Raw genomic sequence first — 24,166 nt, 5'->3', positions numbered from 1 at the left:
GGGAAGAATACCCCATTCTCCATGATGTGCTTATTTCACATTGCATATGTGTATCAAAACATCTCATGTACCTCATAAATAAATATATACACCTACTATGGACTCACAAACATTTTTAAAAATTGAAAATTATATTCAAAAGACAAAGACTGGATAATTTCAATTCATTTAAACTATTTCCAGACCCCACACTCTTTGTCATACTCTTTCTCTACCACCATATGTTATACCAACATATAAATGTCTCCAGTTTTGCAGGGGGAAGAACCTTAGCTACTCACAGGAATTCCTGGTTGGCCGTTTTCTCCATCTTTGCCTGGTTTACCCTACACGATACAAAGAAATGATAGAGCAACAACATACATTTGTTAGTTAGGAAGTATAAAGTTAAAGAATATAACAAGCTTTATTACTGGCTTGGACTATATTAAGTAGACTTTTTAGACATCAACATTATAATGTCAGTAGTGATATTTTGAAACAATGGAAGTAAGATGTAGGAAGAATAAAATCACACACACACACACACACACACACACACACACACACACATTTAGAATTTTTTGCAAAGAATATTAGCAGTTACATCACTTACTCTTTTGCCTGGCTCTCCTTGCTCACCCTTCTCACCTTTCTCACCACCTGGGGGACCCTGTACACATAAAAATAGTTTCACATTGGTTCATAGAGTATTGTGTACCAATGCCAATTTACATTAAATGATGCTAAAGCACTTTAGGTTACTTACTGGAGGACCACGTATCCCTGGAGGTCCAGGAGGCCCTCGGTCACCAGGAAGTCCCTATGTAGTAGTAGGGGAAAGGAAGTCAATGTTAATACTGGAACATGCTTTTCATTCTAAGCACTAGCACTAGCTAGAAGCATTTTTAATAAACTGAACCACAGCTACATCTGTGTTGCAGCAACATGGTTAGAGCTGGAGGCCATAATCCTAAGTGAATTAATGCATGAACAAAACATCAAATACCACATGGTCTCATTGGGGGCACAAGGACATAAAGATGGCAACAACAGACACTGGGGACTACTAAGAGTAGAGGGAGGCAGGTAATACTTGTAAAGCTAACTTCTGAGTACTATGTTCACTACCTGGCTGATGGGATCTGTACCCCAAACCTCAGCATCATACAATATACCCATGTGACAAACCTGTACATGTACCCCCTGTATATATAATAAAGGTAGAAATTTTTTAAACAATAAAATAAAATAAAAATAAATCTCCCTCTAAAAAAATTAAACTGAACTGTATACTCATGTAGTATAACCAAAGATAATAGGGTGTTTCTAATTTAAGGTTGAAATATTCTAAGCAAAATTAACTAGAGCTATCTTTGCTCATTTCAGTTAATTTCTTGTCTATATACAAGCCAAGATTTGAGGTAAATAACAAGGCAACACTTAAAATGAAAAAATGACAATTTTTTATTCTTATAAAATATTTTATACAAAGTAAGAATACCTAAAACAAGGAGATTTTGGGGTCAAATGGCATACATATATTTTGGCAGATAATTAAATGGCCAAAGTCATATTGATGGTAGAGTTTCAATACAACTTTTCCTTTATTCTTAACTTTCTTATTCACATTTAAGAGAAACAAAAATGCATACATTCTGTTTGTTTAAGTGTGGGCCAGTATGCTTTAAAAATATATCTAATTTCCCTCATCTACTCTAGCAAAAGCAGGGTATCAGATAATTATTTCTAAACACAGCAAAGGCTTATAGAGTAACATTATCTTTCTCCTTGCATATCGGTGAAATGTAGAGAACACTGTCATCATTCTGACTTACCATAACCTAATTTTATACATGAATGGATTCTTCAAATAGCCAAAAATGGAAATAACCCAAATGCCCATCAACTGATTAATAAATGGATAAACAAAATGTAGACTATTTACACAATGAAATATTATTCAGCCATAAAAAGGAATGAAGCACTGATATGTGCTGCAAAATGATTTAACAAGAAAACACTATGCTAAGTAAAAGAAGCCAGACACAGAAGATCACATATTATATGATTCCATTTATATGAAATATCCAGAATAGAGAAATTTACAGAGCCAAGAAGTAGATTAGTGATTACCTAGGGCTGGTCAATTTGGGGAGAAATAGGGAGTACAGCTAACATAGGTATGGAGATTTTTTTAAGGAAGCCTAAAAATTTTCTGAAGTTAGATTGCACGGATAGTTTCACTACCCTGTGAATACACTAAAAAAATTGAATTGTACACTTTAAATGGGTGGATTCTATGTATGTAAACTGTATCTTGATAAAGTTATTTTAAAAATTTAATGATCTCAGCCAGGCGTGGTGGCTTACGCCTGGAATCCCAGCACTTTGGGAGCCTGAGGCAGGTGGATCACGAGGTCAGGAGTTCAAGACCAGCCTGGCCAACGTGGTGAAACCCCATCTCTACTAAAAATACAAAAATTAGCAGGGTGCGGTGGTGGCACCTGTAATCCTAGCTACTAGGGAGGCTGAGGCAGGAGAATCGCTTGAACCTAGGAGGCAGAGGTTGCAGTGAGCCAAGATCATGCCATTGCACTCTAGCCTGGGTGACAAGAGCAAGACTCAGTCTCAAAAAAATAATAATAATAATCTCAGATCCTTGTTATTTAAAAAATAACCTGATATATAACCACATTTCAGCTTATAATGCATTTTAATGGAATGCCACTTACATATAAATATTATTTTTAACTTTTTATCATTTTATTTTTTCAGATTTATTGAGGTATAAATGACTAATTAAAAACTGTATATATCTAAGGTGTAAACAATGTGATGTTTTGATATACATATACATTGTGAAGTGGTTACCACCATCAAACTAATTAACATATCCATAGCAAGATTTTCATTGACTTCCTCCCTACTTACTCACCTGATCTCCTTTCTGAAACTCTACATCAATTGGTCTTTTCTGTTCACTGATCTGCCCAGGTGGCCCAGGTGGGCCCTGAAGACCTTGCTCACCCTGTTTGCAAGACAAAATAAGGCAGTGATATTTCATAACCACCACAGACAATAATATGACATGTAAGATAAGATAACTGCAAGAAGCAAGAGAAAGAAAGAAGGCAGTTCAAATGACTACAAAAAGAGAAAGCTGAGGGCTGAATAACCAACTCTCTTTCTTTACTCACCTTTTCACCTTTGGGTCCCTGGAAATTTAAGCCCATATTCCCCTGGAAAGAGAAGTTTCCATTTAAAAATCTCACTGACAGTAAGAAAAGAATACACACCAAATAAAAGATATAAAGAAAAAGAAAATTACCTTTGGTCCTGGAAGTCCTGGTGGACCAGGAGGGCCCTATGAAGAGAAGAAAAAAGAGAAAATAAAATGTTATATTAATAAGTTAATTTTAAAAGTTACTTAGTTTCAGAAAGAGTAAGGTGTGAAAAAGCACATCAAAATAGTATTTTCTTGTCTGTTTTCATTTTAGTCAGAGACACACGTTTTAACTGATTAAAATGAGTTAGATGAATGTGAGTACCTCTGATGACAGAACAGAAATGGGCAAGAGAAAAAAACTGGGATGGGCAGAGGTAGACAGGTAGCCCCAGTGTCAAAAATCAATTCAAAAGTTAATCTCAACAGCCCATCAAATTTTTCACATCAGAATTATAGGTAAATTTAGGTACCATAACGCAATTAACTATCAAGTTCGAAAAACCATGTGTTATTTTTTAAAATCCAGTTTGATTTTTATACAATCTGACTTTGTGTATTTGAGAATGTTTCAAGGTTTGAAAAATTAAATAGGCACCTTTCTGCTCAAGTATGTTGCCTCTTAACCTCAATGGGCCTATTTATTTATATATTGTATCTTGGTGACATTTCTTTCGTTGTTTTTTTTTTTTTTTTTTTTTGTGAGACGGAGTTTCCCTCTTGTTGCCCAGGCTGGAGTGCAATGGAACGATCTCGGCTCACCACAACCTCCGCCTCCTGGGTTCAAGTGATTCTCCTGTCTCAGCCTCCCGAGTAGCTGGAATTACAGGTATGCACCACCAAGCCTGGCTAATTTTTTGTATTTTTAGTAGAGACAAGGTTTCTCCATATTGGTCAGGCTGATCTCGAACTCCCAACCTCAGGTGATCCACCCGCCTTAGCCTTCCAAAGTGCTGGGATTACAGGCATGACCTACCGCACCCGGCCTCTTGGTGGCATTTCTAAGATTTGGCTTCACCTGTTGAATTAGGGTTAATTCAAGGAATATCCAGAAATGTAAAGTGAATCGGTTAAGTGGCCACAATGGTTCAGGAAATTCAAGGTGTAACAGCATACTCAAGGGGCACCAATGTTCCAACAGCAGAATTAGGAAAAAGTGTAAAAGTCCATAGCTTCATGCTTTGCATGAAGTCTACAACTAAAACAAACTGAAGGGTTTTGTAATCTTCCCCCAAAAAGTTATAGGAAAGCAGAAATCACAATCTTTTCGGGTAGATTCCTCTAGTATTTATCAAACATTATTTCCTTCATTCAAAAGTGCAGGACCAATTGTCACAAACAAAAATGTACAATCTATACAGGTATAATGAAAACTGTCACTTAAATATATGGTAGATGAGAGATAGAGTGGCACATGAGAAATTACTTCTACTCAAATACAATTTTCTTGGCCTTTTAAGAGGTCAACAGCAAAGTTGTAAGTCCAAAACATGACTTGAATGAAATCTAAGTATTGCAGAAGTAAAAATACTTAGAATTTACAAGGATAGAAAATAAGAGTGACTATAGAGGTAGTAAAGTAAGAGAATCGGTTACACATTCAGGATCTGTAGAAGTTTTGCGGGTATAAAAACCTGTGACCAATTGCATAGTGATCGCTCCCCTCACCAATTCTACTGTTTTGTCCCATGCGCCTAAGAAATGAAAGCCAATATTTTTTATGAAGCCCTGCTTTTGTTCTTAAACAAAAAATTGCAGTTTGAAGAAACATGTTTCATCAAGTGATTAGAAAACTGCCTTAAAAGACTTTCTGAAATGGCCAGAATTGACTTCAACACTGATACATCAAGAAGCAACCAACAAAATATTTCATCATAAATCTTTCCTTTTATATACCTCATTTTTCCATCTATAAAATGGAGCCATTACTTAGAATGCATATTATTCACCACATCATTGTAAAGTCACCTTTAAATAAGAAAATTATAAATTAGGAATGTTGAGAATGCATTATGTTTTCAAGTATTATAAATAATATTAATATTCATGAAAGAAGTCAGAAAGGAAAGGGAGAGAAATTAAATTAAAGAAGAGAGCTTACCATCAAACCTGGTGGTCCTGGGGGACCAATTGGCCCTGGTATACCAGTGGGACCAGGTAGGCCCTGTTATAAAGTGAGTAAAGAAAATGATGAAAATAAAAAACAAAAAAACTAAAAAAACAAGCCCTTCATTGTATTTTTTTTTTTGGAGACGAAGTCTCACTCGTGTTGCCCAGGCTGGAGTGCAATGGCATGATCTCGGCTCACTGCAACCTCCGCCTCCTGGGTTCAAGTGATTCTCCTGCCTCAGCCTCCTGAGTAGCTGAGATTACAGGCACCTGCCACCACGCCTGGCTAATTATCGTATTTTTAGTAGAGACGGGGTTTCACCATGTTGGCCAGACTGCTCTCGATATCATGACTCGGTCTCCCAAAGTGCTGGGATTACAGGCGTGAGCCACTGTGCCCGGCCCCCTCATTGTATCTTACAAAGAACTAAATGGATGAAATTTAGACTTCATTTAAACTTCAGTTGTCACTGGAATTCTGCTCTACAATTTTATCATTCAGCAATATTCTAAGTGAAATTTTAAAATGCATAGGGATAAAAGGATTAAGTAGTTATAAGAAAATTTGTGGTTTAAAGTGGTAAATAAATATAAGACAAATAATAAGGAAAATTTACAAAATAAAGTGATAAAGGTATGCATTTAGTTGGGGCTTTTATGCTATAAATGAGAAGGGAAAGGCTAGTACTTTCAAGATAGCTTCTCTAATTTAAAAATAGATAAGATTAAAGACAGAGGGAAATAAGAGTAACTGGGATAAATTATAAGAGAATGATACAAGTGTTATGGAATAATTTGGCATGTTAAAAACCGAAAATTTGGCCTACAATCTAGCAATTCTATAGTTAGATATAAATCATGGATTTTTTTGTAATGAAAAAATTGTGGGCTTGGCACAGAGGCTCACACCTGTAATCCTAACTAATACTTTGGGAGGCCTAAACAGGAGGATCGCTTGAGCTCAGATATTTGAGACCAGCCTTGGAAACATGGTGAGACCTTGTCTCCACGAAAAATTTTAAAAAGTAGCCAGGTGTGGTGATGTGCACCTGTAGTCCCAGCTACTCAGGAAGCTGAGGTGGGAGGATTGCTTAAGCCCAGGAGGTCGAGACCGCAGTGAGCCATGATCATGCCACTGCACTCCTTTCTGGGCAAGAGTGCAAGATGCTATCTCAAAAGAACAACAACAACAACAAACACCACATAAAACAAAAAACACCAAATTGTAGTATGTTCACAAATGGAAAGTTATATGAAAGTGAAACTGAGTGAACTAAAGCCATATCCAATAATATGGATGAATCTTAGCATATCAAGTAGAAAAAGTAAGTTGCAGAAAACTACATAAATATTACATTATTTTATAAAGCAAAACTAAATATTCTATTACTTAGAAATATATGCATATATAATAAAGCTATTTTTAAGGCACAGTGGAAAACTCAGGAGGGTAGCTATGTCTTGGGGCAAAGCAGAAGGATTTGGTTACCAAGGGACACACAGGTTGATTAAAAATCATTTGTAATTTTCTAGCTCTTAAATGTTGTTCACTTTATAGTTATGCTTCATAACATACGTATATTTTGCATGTATTCTGTTGTATTTTCAAATATTACTTCATAACAATTTATAAAATATAAAGGGCAAGATTTAGTGAATTTTAAAAACTGTGGATGGGTGATATCAAGTAAGAAATGAGAAGGTAGCTAATGAAAAAAGTCCCCAGTCTTGTATCTTAGTGATAAACTACCAGAAAGTTTTGATTTTTTATTTTGGGCAAAGGAATCAATTATCATGAAATATAAACCCTGAGAAATTGACCTCCTAATCTACATTCGAAAGTTACTGCTCTCTCTATGCATGTTTTCTACAGGCTAAAATTTTTTTCTTAAGATTACATTTGATGTTCACTATGCATAAACTGTATTCCTTCAGCCTTCAAAATATGTTCATATGTTATGCATAACTGATAGTGTTACAAATGATATATTTTAATATATTCAATGGGACACCCATACTTTTTATTTTTAATTAGGTCTTTTGTAAATGTACAAAAGACCCTACTGCTCTCCACAGTACAAGAATAAGAATATAGAACCCTATTTCTGCTGCCAATCCCCAAAAAACTGGATAGAAAAGCAAAAGAATGAAGCAGATGTTGTTAAAATTCTCCCTGGTCCAGATTGCTTTTATTTTCAGGTAGAAAGTACATGTAATGTCTAATAAACATCTGATGATAATTTTTACGACAAAAACAGAGAGTACTAAAGGTTGAGGGATTGTTGTAATCTTTTGGTTTAATCAATATAGCAAAAAAAGAAAATCACCGGATACTTACTTGTATTCCAGGAGGACCTGGATATCCTGGATTACCCTTTGGTCCTGGCAGTGATGACATAATTATACTACCTGGTTCACCCTAAAAGAAGCCATCAATGGAAGTTCTAAGACACAGTTATTATACATGAAAACCAGCAAACCACAAAAATGATCTGAAGATTCAATTTGTAACAGAGATGTACTAAAAGATTAGGCCATCTCAGTAATAAAAAACTTTTAAAGGAAAATGAGGAAGTGGCCAGAGTACACTGAAGAACAGTAGATTTATTAAGAGTGTAGTACCTTCAGTTACTCGTAAAAAATACGTAGTAAATATTAAGTATTTGCCAACAACTGTGGTAGGTTCTGGGTAATCACTAATAGAGAAGATAAACAAGGCCTCTGTTCTCATAAAGCTAACAATATAATGGGAAAATACAGACCCTAATATGTAAAAATATAAGATGACAACATCAAGGGCTGCGAATATTAAGGGCTATGAAGAAAAATACGTGGTACAATAATTGAAAAAAAACTAGTGGAGAAAATTACTTTAGTTTGGGTAGTCAAAGAAGGGCAATCTGTGAAGGTAACATTCAGCCTGAGACTTGAAGGATAGTGAGTCATTCAGGTAAAGACAGGAGGAAGAATATTAGGCAAAGTAAACCATATACACGAAAGACTCCAAAAGCAAAACGTTTGGCATATCCCAATAACTAAATGCAGACTGATGTGGTCAGTGAGCTAAAGGATAAGTTTAGTGGTTTAAGATAAGGCTGTCAATGTAGGCAAGGACCAGAGCATGCAGTTCTTACAAACAAACTATGGACTTTACCTTAGATACACAGTAGAAAGTCCTTGAAGATTTATAAGCAGGGAGATTAAATTATCAATTAACACTTTAAAAATATCATTCTTGGTTGCTTTGTAAAGAATAAAACAGGAGGGGAGGTAAGGATGGAGCAGTAGTGAAAAAAAGAGACTAGATAAGAGGTTATTGCAGTAATCAAGATGAGACATTATGACTAACGTGGTAATAGTGGAAATGAAGAAAAGTGAATGAATTTAAGATGCCTTTTATAGGCACACTTAGTGTTTAGTGATGGAATTGAATGAGGAGGTGTGTGAAAGAATGGAAAATATAAATGTTAACTTCTGGGGTTTGAGATCATGTAAAAGTGTACATAACATATAGAGATGTAAATCTGAGATACGAGGAGCCAGAGGGAGGAGCAGGTTTATTTTGTGGGTGGGTTTACTTGGAACATGTGGAGATGTCAGAGAGGCTGATGAATACACATAGCTAACTCAGAAGAAAAGTCTGATTTGGTGTTCAGTAACTAGATAGTAATCAATAATATGGGCATTAGTAATATTTCTGGGAAGAAGGAGTACAGACTGTGACCTGATGCTTGATGGGCATAAAAGAATGAGCTTACATAAAAGACTGCAGAATAACCAGAGGTGCAGAAGAAAAATCAGGAAAGGACAGTGTAACAGAAGCCAGGGAAAAAAATAATTCTACAGAGAGTAGGTGGTCAACTGTATCAAAGTGTAAGAAGATGAAGACTTAAAGTGTCAGAAAAGAAACTCAAGTCTAATATACACATTTTCAAGTGTATCAGCACATACAAGGTACTTAAAGCCATGGGAACACAGGAGACTACTTGTAAGTTTATACCTGCACAACTTCTAAAACATCAATTTTAAGACAGAAGTTTGAGTCATTATCCTATTGAAGTTGCGGGCTATCCTAATATTTTATTCAAAACATTCGTTCCCCAGGATGAGATGCTTACCTTCATACCTGGGATCCCAGGGGGTCCCTATTATTAAAAAGAAAAAGGATTATTTTATATGTATGAGAGAGAAAAACAAGTCAATTACAGAATGCTTTCTAAATAGAGTATAAACTGAGTATACTGCTGTAGCATCATTTCTGAATAGGATATATCTTAGGACACTTAGAGGTGACATTTATATACATATAAAATTCTTGCTTTTGCCCAGCAGAAAGCTATATTACCAACTTCTTTTTGAAACATTTTCCTCTAGTTTATTACTTTAAAATGTATTACTTTGTTCCACATGAATGCACTGGGCTTTCTCACTACATGTCTGCTTCTTTTGTTAATTCCTATGTTCATCATAATCCCAAATTTTATAACTTACTGGAGGACCCTGTAAACCGGGAAAACCGGGACTGCCTGGAAATCCACGTTCTCCCTAGAAGGAGTTAAAAATAAAGAGCATGGAGGAACAAGAAACAAAGAATAACTATACCATCAAGATATGACTTCTTGAAAAGATTTCTGTAAAAGCCATTTTGAAACATACCAGATTGCCAAAAAGTTCATTAGCCTTCACTTTCCAATTACTTCAATATCAACTATCCATATCAATTCAACTTTTATCCCAATTCATCCATCCCAATCAGAAGCAAAGAAAAAAAATCATCCACCTCAGTTCTTTTCTTCCAACAAAGACATTTTGAGACAATCACGCCACAAATTCCTATCATCACATTTAATAGTTAATGATCTGCCCCAATTTCCTGCCCATGTGTTATATAGATTCTTACTTTAACTGCTCTATTACATTTTTCTTTTATCGTAAACGATTTCAAATTATTTTTGTAAAGGGGAAAAGATGGTAAGAAAGAAGGCCATTAATATCACCAAGAGGACAATAATAGCAATAGTTTTAGCAATTGCAGGTCATTATGTTTTCTAGGCACCCAGTACTAATATGGACACTTGGTTTAGAAAACAAAAGCTGAAATTGTTGAAGAACATCAAAGCAACCTCATTTCAAATACCTATACGCCATGGTAATCCTAGAAACAACTTCATCAGAAGGTTTGAAAGAATAAAATTACTACTGTTGTGTCTTTGTGAGTCCAATACCCTTCTCTCCACCTTGTTGCACATGGGAAAAGTAGGTCCCGAGAGAAAGGAAGTGGCCTAGACATCAAGTTTAAAAGAGAGAAAAAGAAAAAAACCTATATATTGTGGCTCCAACTTTAAAGTTCATTCTTTTACTTACATAGTAAGAAATGTAAGAAAAGCATTCAGACTTAAAATATACATAATAAAACAATTTAATTTGTTTAAAGTTTGTTACTCACATAATTGGAAGCCTGAAACACAAGTTAATCAATGCTCCCTTTAATCATATAGCACACTGTCCTGATTATAGATACACTGGGCCTTCAAATTTGAAACTTTGGCTAGTGATCTGTTTGTTGCTTAAAGCACACTGGCAAAAATAAGTAAGTATATAAAAATAAACAAATAACCAGACAAGGCACAAAAATTTAGTCCAATTTAACATGAAATGTATCAGGTAAACTAACTCCACATTGGTCTTATTACTTTAAGGTTGCCCTAGCTAAAATGAAGAACATGATTGGTCCTCACAAATCCCAAATTTAAAAAATTATTATTAACAAGGGTTACATTGACCTGAAGAAATATTGGAGATGAAAAGAACTGTACTGCCTCAAGTATATAGTACAGTAATTATCACAAAATATGGCCATTGTAATGCAAAATAGTTTGTTCGAGTTATTTTTAATATATGCCCTATATAAAATCTGACATATGCCATTAGTTAGAAAGATCTGGCCAGGCGCAGTGGCTCACAACTGTAGTCCCAGCACTTTGAGAGGTCAAGGCGGGTGGATCAAGAGGTCAGGAGTTCGAGACCAGCCTGACCAACATGGTGAAATCGCATCTCTACTAAAAATACCAAAAAATTTAGTTGGGCATTGTGACACATGCCTGTAATCCCAGCTGCTCAGGAAGCTGAGGCAGGAGAATCACTTGAATCCGGGAGGCAGAGGTTGCAGTGAGCCAAGATCATGCCATTGCACTCCAGCATAGGCAACAGAGCAAGACTCCGTCTCAAAAAACAAAACAAAACGAAACAAAGAAAGAAGGATCTAAGGTATTTTATGAATAGTTTTACAGAATATTGTGTGAAAAACAGAAAATACGAAAAGAAAATACAGAGAATAACAATATATTGCATTAACCTAAAGGAAAAGGAGAAAGGGGAGGGAATAAGAATTGGTTATAATATGTAAGCTTACAAAAAGAGCAAAATTTCCTCATTTTTTCTTGCTATCTATTACTTTATATTCAATCCAACAGTTGACTAAAGAGAAGAAACATTGGATCAGAAAAAAAAAGTTTGCCGTATCTAAAGTTAGGGTTATTTAAAATTGTTAAACGTACCATCTTTGCCAGTGAAGAAGTTTCAGGTTTCATACTGACGGTTTATAGTAAAAATGGATGTGCTGCATTACATATAATTTTTTAAGATTTTTCTTAAGGAAGTTATTTGGTGTGTTAAAAAAACTTAAAAACATGAAATATTTGAAAACATAAATTGTACCTAGGTTTTTAATAATGGCAAAGCAAATGAATGACATTCAGAAGTGTTACTTTCAACAACTGACATAATATTTGAAACATATATGTCCTAATTCTGTTTTAATTCTCATCCTACTTTATGCTAAAGCCAAAAAAGGATTTGGTAAGTAATCTTCAACCCAATGCAACATCCCACCTAATTATAAATGTTTAATGAAATTATTGATAGTTCAATATATAGAAAATTATAGTCAGAGCATACTTTATGTAATATCCTAGACCTGAAGCCTTCTACATTCTTCATATTGATTTCTTTAGGTTTTTAAGTTAATTATTGTCAAGTATACTACCTAAGATTAAGTGGATGGATCTCACCTTGGTTCCATTGCATCCAGGAATACCTTGAGGTCCTGGGGCCCCATCATGGCCTGGCATTCCCTTTGAAAAGCAACACAACACATGTATAATATGTCTTAGATTACTTTTCAAGAGGTTTCAAACTAAAAAGTGAAATGCTACTTACAGGAAGACCTGGTGTCCCTGGAAATCCAGGAAGTCCAGGAGGACCCTATAAGAAGAAATAAAATCCTTAAACTAAATGACAACCAATAACAATAAAATAATATCCTACCTAAGGATATTATGAAAATTATTTTAGAATAGATTTGGAAAAAATGTGTCTCACTATTTATTACCACTCATTGTTCTTTGAAACATTAGAGAAAAATCTCTTATATGTGTTTAAAAGTCTCTTTTATTGAAAACTATAAAAGAAACTTCAATTCGAGGGAGTATTGTCTTCATTGCACTTATTAGGAGGAGGCAAATTCGTGGATGAAATGTCTCTTCTAACAGATAAAGATCTCCCAGGTTTGTGATGAAAAATTAATTCAGCAGGGGATGGGGGAGGAGCAAATATATTGCCCCTGAAGACATTAACAGTGATCACTCCCAAAATTCTTAAATTTCTCTGTCATGATTGGCAAAAATACAAGTTTGACAATATTCTCTGTAGGTGGGGCTATGGTGAAAAAGTATTCTCATATACTGCTAATGAAGATTCAAACGCTGTGGAGGGAAATTTGGAAATATCTAGCAAAGTTACCCATGCATTTGCCTTTTGACCTAGCATTTCACTTCTAAGAATCTATCCTGAAGATACCCTAGAAATTATGAAGCAAAATATGAGAAACAAAGTTAACAACTGCAGCATTCTTATAGCTAAAGTTTAGAAACAATCATATAACCAGTTATAGTTAAAATTAGAAACAACTTGATACGGTTTGGCTGTGTCCCCAACGAAATCTCATCTTGAATTGTAGCTCCCATAATTCCCCCATGTTGTGGGAGGGACCCGGTGGGAGATAATTGAATCATGGGGGTAGTTTCCCCATACTGGTCTTGTGGTAGTAAGTCTCACAAAATCTGATGATTTTATAAGGAGTTTCCCCTTTTTTTTGGCTCTCATTTTCTCTTGCCTGCTGCCATGTATGATGTCCCTTTGCTCTTCTTTCATCTTCTGCCATGATTGTGAGGCTTCCTGAGCCATGTGGAACTGTTAGTCCGTTAAACTTCTTTCCTTTATAAATTACCTAGTCTTGGGTATGTCTTTATAAGCAGTGTGAGAACAGACTAATACACAACTCAAATGACCACCAACAGGAACATGACTAAACAAATTATGGCACATTCACATCATGTAAAACTATGATTACTGTGTAAAAACTAATGATTATGATTACCTCTCAAAGGAAGATTAAAACACTAGGGAAATGGCAAGAAAGAAAGGGAAGCATCTCTGACTACACCTTGTCTTATAAAACCACATAGACATTTTAAATAATTTAAAAATTTTTTAAAAGGTAAAAAAGGAAATCATTAAAAATGAAAAATAAATTGGATCCAGTGTACCTATGTTTCAAGTTGTTGACAAAACCATACAGAGAAAAGAATTACTTCAAGTGCCTTTCATCAAACGTGGTGTCTTGACTGTAATTCTTTAGCAAAACTGGTCAATTCAAAGGGGAAAATCCCAGCAAATAAATAATTAATGGCTCTCAAGAATCCTATTATCACTATTAAAATTTAAATTGTCATTTTGTTAAATTATACATTGTTATTTTGAAGCATATTAATAAGAAATTACATTTATGTTATTAGGAATGAACATTTTCACCTCAACAGAGAGAGAGATGAGGGGGAGAGATAATAAGTATACAAAACCTTTCTTAATTTTAAATTGCAATTGGAAGTAAAAATATGAACTCATGTTAATTTTCTCTTAAAAATACATATTTCCACTGAGAAGACATTGAAACAATGACAAATCCAGTAGCAATAAAGACCCGTAACATTCAGACTGTGGTATCTAAATCACATTTTTCACTAAAAAGAACCTGGAATCAGAGATATGGCCCATTTCAGATCTAAAGGGAAAATGCAAAGGATGAGCCTGAAAGAGCTTGCTGTGCCAAAAAGCAAGAAGTTATCAAAGATCAGTGGAGTTTTCTGAAAAGAACACAGGACAGGAGTCAACTTTAAAAGGCTTTCACAGGCAAAAGATGGGACAAACTGGCCTTCAAAAAAATGACTACAATTGATTGAAACACACAAATTCCATGTGTATATGATGAAAACAAAAAGTCAAAGAACTTTCCTTGATGACCACTTGAAGTTTCTGGTGTAGCAACTCATCCTTATTAGAATTCCAGCTAATAAATGAATGATTAATAGAATTTTAAAAATCAGCATCTTGCAAGTCTGAACAAAATAATGACCATCCATGGGTGCCAAATCATTAGTGTAAGTTGACAGGGAAATTTTTGATGGCAGAATCAGGCTAATGTTATCTGAGAATACTGATCAAACCTAACATCAAAAAAAAAAAAAAAAAAAAAAAGAATAGCCTGATATTCATGCTGCATAAGGTTATTCAATAGTTAGGTTCACAACACTACCTATAAAGTATACTTTTTCCTATTTTCTTTAATGTTATTGCAGTATTATTTACATACAGCAAAATATACCAATCTTAAGTGTACAATTCTGTACTCCCAGAAAGTTGTTTAGTGCCTCTTCCAAGGCAACCTGAAATTTGCAAGAAATATGGGGGACAGAGGAACAATTTAAATGACATCATGAAGAAACAAATCAGCCAAATCCAGAATGTGGAACGCAGTACAATGACCCAGTTTTTCTGATGGCATAATAAAACAAGTTTAATAAACAGCAACCCAAAGCAATACATGGAACTTGCTTGGGTCTAAGTTGAATAAACCATTATAAAAGGACATCTTTCAGACAACTGAGGAAAACTGAATGTGGACTGAACGTCAGAGTACTGAAAAACTATTCCTAATGTTTAAAGGTATGATGATGGTTTAGTTGTTATGTGGTTGTTAGTTAGAGGGGCATGCTGAAGTTTTCATTGGTAGAATGAATGATGCAAGGGATTTACCTTAAAATATTCCAAAAAATAAAGAGGTAAGGTATATGTTAAACAAAACTATCAAAATGTTGTTAATTTTTGAAGCTGGGTGATGAGTTCATGGGGGGTCATTATACTATATGCTCGGTACATTTGTATATTTTTATCAGTTTCCACAATAATGTCTTCAAAATTCTCCATGTCAAGAATTGTCTGTGAGCTGACACCTGAGGATGCAGAAACTATCAGGCCACCTATTCCCAAGAACTGGAGTTCTAGTTGAGGGACATGGAGTATCAAAGCAATCTCAAACACTTGCAATGAGAACTGAGAAAACAGCCAATTCTTTTTAGTCTAAATAGTGCTTAGAATATAGAACATAGTTAATGTTAACTATAGGGATATTAAAAATTATTTTTATTATTATAAAGAGCTTTAATAGTATATTGATATCAATTTTTACAGAAAAATAAAGAATTATGTCTGCTGAAATAAACTAAGGGTTTTGAGTTTCTTCCCTGCTTTTCCAGTACCCTATCCGTATCAGTCATAAGATGCACACAAGGCAAGCTACATGCTTTTAAGAAGTATATAGCAAATATAATATTTTTAATGTTTGTAAAATTTATACATCTACTAAATTTCTGAAGATCAAATGGTTAGCTTTGTCACACATGTAAACATGCTATGTCACCAATTATGTATTTTATTTTCAAATTAGGGAGCTTCATCAATCTAGGAACACAGTATTTCAGAGCTAAAAGGGACCTTGGAGATTGTTCTGTTTAGCTCTCTAACTTAACAAATGAAGAAGCTGAGGTTCAGAAAATGTGATTTTTTAAAAGCCAGTACTATTTTTTAAACTACAGTTTCCTCTCAGTTGTAAAATACATGGTAAGACATATGTCAACTTAAAAGCTTTTGAGAAAAAATTATACTAAATGTACATTTCAATTTTGAGATGCATCCTTACTTTTCAGAGCCTCAAGACTTGAAAAGTCACGCACGTTAGATTTGAAGAAATGCAGTATTCCAAAATAGTTATTCTTTAATATAGTGGTTTTAACTAAACTTATTCTCTTCCAGATACACAAAAGAATGATAATGTTTATACATGGTACACTAGGAGTATATACAGTCTGAGGTAACCAGCCTTCTGGACCTAGGCTGAGATAATCACACCAGTTAGGAAGTTCTGGTTTAAACCAACTATATGATACAGATTTTTAATTAAACGACAAACTTTAGAATTCAGGACTTTCATAATTCTCAACCATAAGCTACTTTAAAATCATTTTATATTAAATAGACATACATATATATACACATATATATAATAGCTATCAAAATACTAAAGAAGGGTTAGTTACAGACACATACCAACTCTTAAATGTAATTTTTTGAAGACTGTATTTATCTTCCTGCCTTTTAATATGGGTCTTTTCCAACTGTCTCATAATATTTCATTGTTCTTTATCTGTTTCCACCAACAAAGTATTTGATATAGAGAAAATACTACTTACTCTGATTCCTTTTGGTCCTGGTGGCCCTGGAATTCCATCATCACCCTGAAAAATGCAATATTTTTAGTTTTTTCCTTCAAAAAAGTCCTCAAATAACTAATTTTCAATTATAAAATAGGAGATTTAAACTACTGTAAACATCTGTGAAAGTTAGTGAAAAACTTATACACCCAAGGAAGAAGCAATTACTATTGAGACTGAAAGCATTGAGGTAAATTGTATGACCCCAAATAAGAAAGGCCTTTATTTCCTGAGAAGGAAATCGCTGACATATGAATGAAACTTTATACCTATAAAGTTAATTATGAACCATACAAGAAAACAAAGATAAAATATTGATACAGTCATTCTCCAAATAATTTATTTATAAACAAAATAGGAGCTGAAAATCTGGTCAGTTACCACATTATGTTAATGTGCTTGCCATGCTTGTATAATGAGCATCATCTCTGAGCCCAAATATGTGCTGTTCTTGAATCTGCTGTTTTTAAACCTCTGCTTTGTTTTATAATGCACTTTGTATTGGCATAGCTTAAGAACGATTTAAAAAGAACCATAAACTTTCCTTTCTAGCTGTCAGTTCCATACAAAAGAACCTACCCATGTGTGTATGTTAATATATGTACCCATTTCTAGTCACAACCGCATTACTGAGAATTGAGTCTTACCTCACTGAGTTTTCATTAACTATTTTCTTTAAAAAATCGGAATTAAAAAACCTAATTCTGCTCCAAGGAAAAGGAACTTTTAATAGCAAAAAATTGAAACCTACCTAAATAATTATCAACAGGGGACTAGCTTAATAATTTATGGTTTATATGTACACAATGTTAACTTATGGTTTATATATACAATGAAATACAATGCAGTTATACAAAATGAGGAAGTTCTGTATATATTGATAATATGATGTCTACAATGTATATTAAATTAAAAACAAAGGTCAAACTGTGTGTTCAATGTGCTACTATTTTACAAACAAAGGTTGTTAAAGTGTGTGTGCATAAGTCAGGGACTAATGGACACAGGTGAAAAGCAGAACTTTAATTGTATACCCTCTTAATTTATTTTGAATGACATGAACATACTGCCTATCAAAAATTAACTAAATTTGATTTTTTAGAATAAAAAAAACTTTGGAAAATTACGAGTGTACAGATTAAAGAATAATCCTACAAGTTTTTTGACTTAGTATATATGTTAACATACACATGTACCAGAATACCCAATCACATAAAGGGTATAAGTTCAGCTGTTCGGGGAAACATGGAGTCATACTGGACATAGAAGCACACAATGCTTCAAATTCAGAATCCTGAAAGTTTAGAAAGCAGTTTACCTTCTCTCTTTTCAGATAATTGAAATGAAATCACACAAAAAAATTGGACTGCTTTCTAAACTTAACCTGCATACAAGCACACCTTTATAAATGATCATGTTATTGTAGAATAGTCCTAGTTAATACTAAATTATTTCAAAGGAGTTCTAATTTAGGTAACTTATTTTAATTGAACACAAATCTTTATTAAAACTGCCATCTCTCAGCAAGCATGGGGTGCAAGAAACTCAGTCCCTAATCCCAAGTAAACTTAGATACAAGAAATGTAACTTCTCCTGTAGCTTAATTCTCTTCCAAAATGCCTATTTCTATAACATGGCTGAAGTTTAATCTCAGTCCATTGGAGTTGCCACTTCATTTTCACAAGATCGTGTCTCAGTTTTGGATAACTTAACTAGTTCCAATATGTTGAGGAGTGCTACGGTCTAGTCCAAGTTGGTATTCATTGAGTTGTTCCATGCCAATAGGATGCATGGATTGCTGCCGAGTTAGTGCTCAATTCCATCCACTTGACTCTTTCAGATATCTCTGATACTTCTGTGCTACTCCTGGGTGCACAAGAATCATTCTGTTGCTCTTGCTCTTGATGTGCCATTAGAGACAGGAAATTCAGTTGAGTAGTTCATCTACCAAAATTGTATGCAGACATTTAGGGTCCTGCTGTTTTCTAAGTACTAAAGTTCTACTTGAGAAATTTAGCACAGGTCCCTTCTGCTCTTAAATCTAACAAAACTACCTGATGTACTGCTATCCTCCCAGAGATCATGACCAACATTCTCCCAAAATCTAAGCTCTGATTATAGTTAAGTGTTAAAAAGTATTCATGCATTTAAATTAATTTTCTCCCTTTATTGGAAAGACTACTTAGTAAGTATCCATTTGATTTCCTTAATACTCTAACAACATGATGTACCAACATTATATAAAATAATAAAATTAAGAAAAAGGGTTTTAAGCCAGTTTTCGTTTCCAGGCAAATGATCAGAAGTAGTCCTTTCATATATCAATTCACCAGTCTACCTAATACAGATGGAAAAAGGCACTCAGCCAAAAGAGTCATTTAAAAAAAAAACCCAGAAAATTATCTGAGTCTTAAGTTCACTATTGTCTCTTCCAATTCCATATCTTAATATGCACATTGAGATGCTATTCTTGCTCATGATATAGGACAGACTGCCCACATGGCAGTCAATGGACAGAGTCCCCACAACTGATAGGTTGAGACTACCTCCAGATCCATGAGCTGATCCATGGGGCTGGAGGGTAGGGATCTAACCTCTCTTCCCTTTCTCCCACAGACTAACCTTGTGACTTCCACCTTACTAAATTCATTGATTGCCTGTTCCATGTAGTTTACACGACTCTGATTTTGACAAACTAATGTATATGTCACCTTATCGCTGAACCCTGCAGATAAACATCTGATTGCTGTGCTGCTATTACGAATGGACACTTCTCTAAACATGGACCATTTTAGTACTTCAGGTACCCTAACTTTATTACATTGAACCTGATAGACTGCAACAATTGTCTCTGATACCACAGGAACAAAATACCTCCTCGGATGTCAACTCACTCCTGTCCCATATGGTAGTAATTGAATTATCTGGGAAAAGGGACATATGATCTGTCATTGGAGCCATTTTGGCCTCGATGGTGGTGGCAATTTATTTCTGTATTCCTGCCTCCACCTTACAAAAATATTTCAATTTCATTCAAGTACTCTGCCCACCAGGAGGGACTTCTGGCTGGTTGATCCCCATGGTAACCAATGATTCTTACATTCCCAGAACTGTGTACACTCTTCTTGGGATATTATTTCTTTTGTAAAAATCAGGCCTTCAACATTCCTACCAATGTAACGTACATAATAGGACATTGATAAGAGATAACTCAAATATTCAAAACAGTCCCTCTCATTAAGCATAAAACATTACATAAAACAAAATGAGAACTCCAAAACTAGATAGACTCCGGTTATTCAGGAGAATTGCCAGCTGGCATTACCTACAGTCTACTCATGGGAATACTCCAGACAACTTTTCTCACTGTCAGCATCACTCAGTTAGGAAAGGTTGTTCACAACCTGTCTTTGACCCTCGCTGAGGTCATTAATGACACTGCTTTGGAAACAAAGCAGACTAGCCTCAACTCCTTGGCCCATGTAGTGTTAGCTAACCATAAAGCCCTTAAATGCCTGCTGGCCAATTTTGAGGGGTCTCTGTGATTGCCAGCACCTCATATTGTACCTAGATCCATGAAAACTGGCAAAGTAGAACAGTCCATCATAAGACTTAAGAAAAAAACCTCCTGGCTCTCTAACATAGACCAAGTGGGCTATGGGACATCTATTATTGGTTTGGCAATAGCTGGGGCTCATGCTTACATGCAGTTCTCCAAGCAGGCCTGATCATCCTGCTTAGAATATCATGACCATAATCTACTGTGGCCTCAGACATTATCCTGTTTTTGACAGAGTCCTTTAAAGCCCAACCCATTCAGGTCCATGGTGGGGCAGCTTATGTTTCTCACTCAGGTCCTGAAAAATCAAGGTATGGAATTGGGAATATGGCTCTTGTCTAAACACCTATGACTGTTTGGGTCCAACCAAAGTCCTCTTGGTAAGCCTCATAAGGGACAGCTACTCTCCACATAGCAGACTTGGTGCACAGCTAGTGCACTGCAATCTCTGAAGTGAGTATCAGTTAAAGATTCAGGCTCCCATGGCTGGCTGTGCTCAACCGCATTTCTGCATTTAAAGGCCTCTTTTGCTGGAGACCTTCTTATGGGAGGAGAAAGAAACCATAAAAATACTTTTTCTGTACTCTGACTGAGTACTTTTCCACTCCTAGCTCTTCTCCTTCTCCCACCCTGCCCCTGGGTCCATACAACTGCAGGAGCTTTTCGTTCTGAGCTCCCTCAGCAGTCAAATGATTTCCAACATCTGTGCTGATCCATCTGACCTTTGCTGTTGATGCACCATGGGGACAAATAGAACAGTGGGGGAGTCAGCACTTTCTCCAGTTTAACTTTCCGCTTATAATATTGCAGTAAGTGAGTAAAGGTTTGACTGTTACTTTCATTTTGGCTTCTTGTCTTAATCAGCTACTCTAACAACTGGCAGTTCAGCTCTCTCCAGCTCAGTTAAGCTCTTGACAGAACTTAATTTTGGTGAAGGCAGTCAATAACTACATAAAATCAACAGCATCTTCCAAAAGCATCTGAACATGGCAGTAATATTTAGTTTTTTAACAAAATACAATTAAGTACAGACTGCCTGTCATTCCATTGTTTCATTTACGTATTAGTTTCTGGCTATAATTCAGTAACTTTTTAGTTGATGTGACACCTAGTCCCACATTTAAGATGACTTAATTCATCTGGCATTACTGGTTGGCAACATGATACATACCTTTTGTCCCCGAGGCCCTGGAGGCCCTTCTGGACCTGGAAATCCAGGTAATCCTGGGTGTCCTTCCAAACCTGGAAACCCTCTCTCTCCCTGAAATTAAATGAGAATGAAAGGTAAGGTCATTTGTGAATTTTCAAGCACAGGCATAGTTGAGATTCAAAAAGATCACATGACTATCTAGACAAAACTAACTTAATTTAATTATGTAAATTCACAGTATCTACTAACATGAGAAAACCTCTTAAGATGTGAGGGGGGAAAACATAAACCGTCTGGAAAGTATATCATATATGGTAATCTCTTTCTTTCTTGTAAAAAGCATATCAGAAATGAAATGAGATTTAAACATACTGACATCAAGAGTTTAACAGGGAAGATAGCAATAAATCCAGGAAACTAGATCTGTAAGGGTTACATTAAATAAGTATGGAGCAGGGAAGGGTAAAAGGAAACCATCAGACAAGTTCCCAGGCTTGAAATTAACCAGAAAAAAACCTTCAGAACATCAAAACTTTCATTACTTTTTCTAATTGTAAAATTAATACTAAAAAGGAATACACATTCACTGTAGAAAACAAAAGTATATAGAAAACACCACCATTAATTCCTTTACTCAGAATAATTACCTGAATTATGACTCACGTCTGAGTTCCAACTGCAGCCTTTATCATCACCAGGACAGGAGGACTGCCTGTCTACCAGTGAGGACCCACCATATCTTTTCAGCACCTTTACAGTAGGGTTGCCTGATATGAATATCTGTACAGCCAGAAAGGTGGGGTAGCAGAGCCAGCATGTGTACTAATGGTATTTAGATTAACATATTAGGGTTAGGTAATCTGCATACAGCCAATCCTAGTAAGGGTATAAACTCCAACACTAGGGGATCCAGTTACACAAAAATAATTCATCACTATGAAGTTTAAGAACGCCGAAGGCTCACAGCTTCATGGCACATGCTCCCAACTACGGGGCTACAAGTAGTTCCTCTACTTTCCTAAGGCTTGAAGGCTGTCTCTGGTCAGACCTCATTCTGGGAACCCTCTTGACAGATCCTACCCACAGTGACAGCCTGGACAGCACCTGAGAAAGAGAAAGCATCCATATCTACTAGGTGACTGACTAATGGGCCACTGAAGACATATCTCTAGAGGTTAAGGTACAGCAGACTTTTATTTCTACTCTGAAAGTGTGTGTGTGCGTGTGTTTTGTAAGTACTAAGTTTAGTCTAAAAACCTTAGATGATTTTGTGCTGAATAATTCAATAATCATCCTATAATAAATACAAGTACTTTGAAAAGACTACTTCTGGTCAGTTTCCACTAGACGGAAATATTCCTGTATTTTTGACAATAATTATTGCTGACATATTACTACATTTCTTATTTTCCAGACATATATCCCTTTGCTGTTTTAATTAGTGATTAAATTATGATAATTTGGTATTCATTAACCTCAACACAACTGTTTTTAAGGAAATAAAACAAGGGGAAGAAATTAAGTTTTAAAATTTTTAGAGCTAGATTCCCTCAAATTATTACTGGCAGAGCTAGTAGTAGAAATCTGATCACAAATTACAGTCAGAAAGAAAGTACAAAGGAAAAAAAATCTAGTTACAGTAGATTTTCATGAAAGGAAAACAGGTACATTTTGGGATCCCAGTTGGTATTTAGAGCATATCTCTGCCAAAACTGGAGGATAATACTTGAAGAAAGTCATGTTTTCTCAGAAGCAAAACTGCTATCTCGCCTACAGATAAGAGAGGAATAAGCTAAAAATTTTAAGTGGAGGTGCTAAAAAGCTTAATTTTGTTGATATTAATAAAACCATATACCTATAAATGATATATCCTGAAATCTCCTTGCACTACAGTCAAATAATATCATGGTCTATCTAGCAGAGTGAGCAATATTATAGTAAAGAAAAGAGAAGGGCGACCACCAGACAGTAGCAAAAGGAATTCAAAAATCAATACCAGAGCCTTTGAAAGGTACTAAGGTTACTAAGTAGAAACTATAGAAGCCTTGAGCAAGGATGTGGTGGGGGTGGGATCCTCCATCTAATTCCTAATACATATGGTAGGGAAGGTTGACATTTGTTGTTGCCTACTCTAACTACTGTAGATTTTACTGTAATTTGCTAACACAAAAAGAAAATGGCTATTTCTAAAGGTCAAACTTAAAAAAAAAAACTGGTTTATGCTGCCTGCCCATATTTGCATAAAAATATCATTCTTATTTTCCTTTGTGGAATAATATTTCTCTCCCTCTGCCTATCCTTTAAATACTGATATTATACTGGATTCCTTTTTTGACCTTCTCTCTCTTTACCGGGGAATCTAAAATACCAACTCTTTTTCCTAAAAAACTAGGCTCTCATAGGCAACTGTCTCAAACATCTCCACTTGAATGCATACAGGCACCTAAAACTCAATGACAATAATAATAGCTAACATG

The 24,166-nt window shown here is 35.2% G+C and overlaps 1 protein-coding gene across 2 annotated transcripts in view; it reads right to left on the bottom strand.

Annotated features, from left to right (window-relative positions):
* Positions 1-24,166, bottom strand: part of COL4A5 (collagen type IV alpha 5 chain) — a 273,060-nt gene that overhangs the window by 134,043 nt on the left and 114,851 nt on the right. For both annotated transcript variants that reach the window (XM_025373371.1, XM_025373372.1), the window contains exons 3-16: positions 21,711-21,800; positions 16,960-17,004; positions 12,533-12,577; positions 12,385-12,447; positions 9,806-9,859; positions 9,433-9,459; positions 7,653-7,733; positions 5,307-5,369; positions 3,311-3,346; positions 3,180-3,221; positions 2,918-3,010; positions 749-802; positions 596-652; positions 282-326 (exon numbers count right to left, since the gene is read on the bottom strand). In XM_025373371.1, coding sequence (XP_025229156.1) covers positions 282-326; positions 596-652; positions 749-802; positions 2,918-3,010; positions 3,180-3,221; positions 3,311-3,346; positions 5,307-5,369; positions 7,653-7,733; positions 9,433-9,459; positions 9,806-9,859; positions 12,385-12,447; positions 12,533-12,577; positions 16,960-17,004; positions 21,711-21,800 — 795 coding nt within the window. The remainder of the gene's footprint in view (positions 1-281; positions 327-595; positions 653-748; positions 803-2,917; positions 3,011-3,179; positions 3,222-3,310; positions 3,347-5,306; positions 5,370-7,652; positions 7,734-9,432; positions 9,460-9,805; positions 9,860-12,384; positions 12,448-12,532; positions 12,578-16,959; positions 17,005-21,710; positions 21,801-24,166) is intronic.

The sequence above is a fragment of the Theropithecus gelada genome, chromosome X (assembly GCF_003255815.1).
Source record: "Theropithecus gelada isolate Dixy chromosome X, Tgel_1.0, whole genome shotgun sequence".
Lineage (NCBI taxonomy): Eukaryota > Metazoa > Chordata > Mammalia > Primates > Cercopithecidae > Theropithecus > Theropithecus gelada.
Note: the sequence above shows the minus strand (reverse complement) of the source record. Positions and strands in the feature narration are given on the sequence as shown.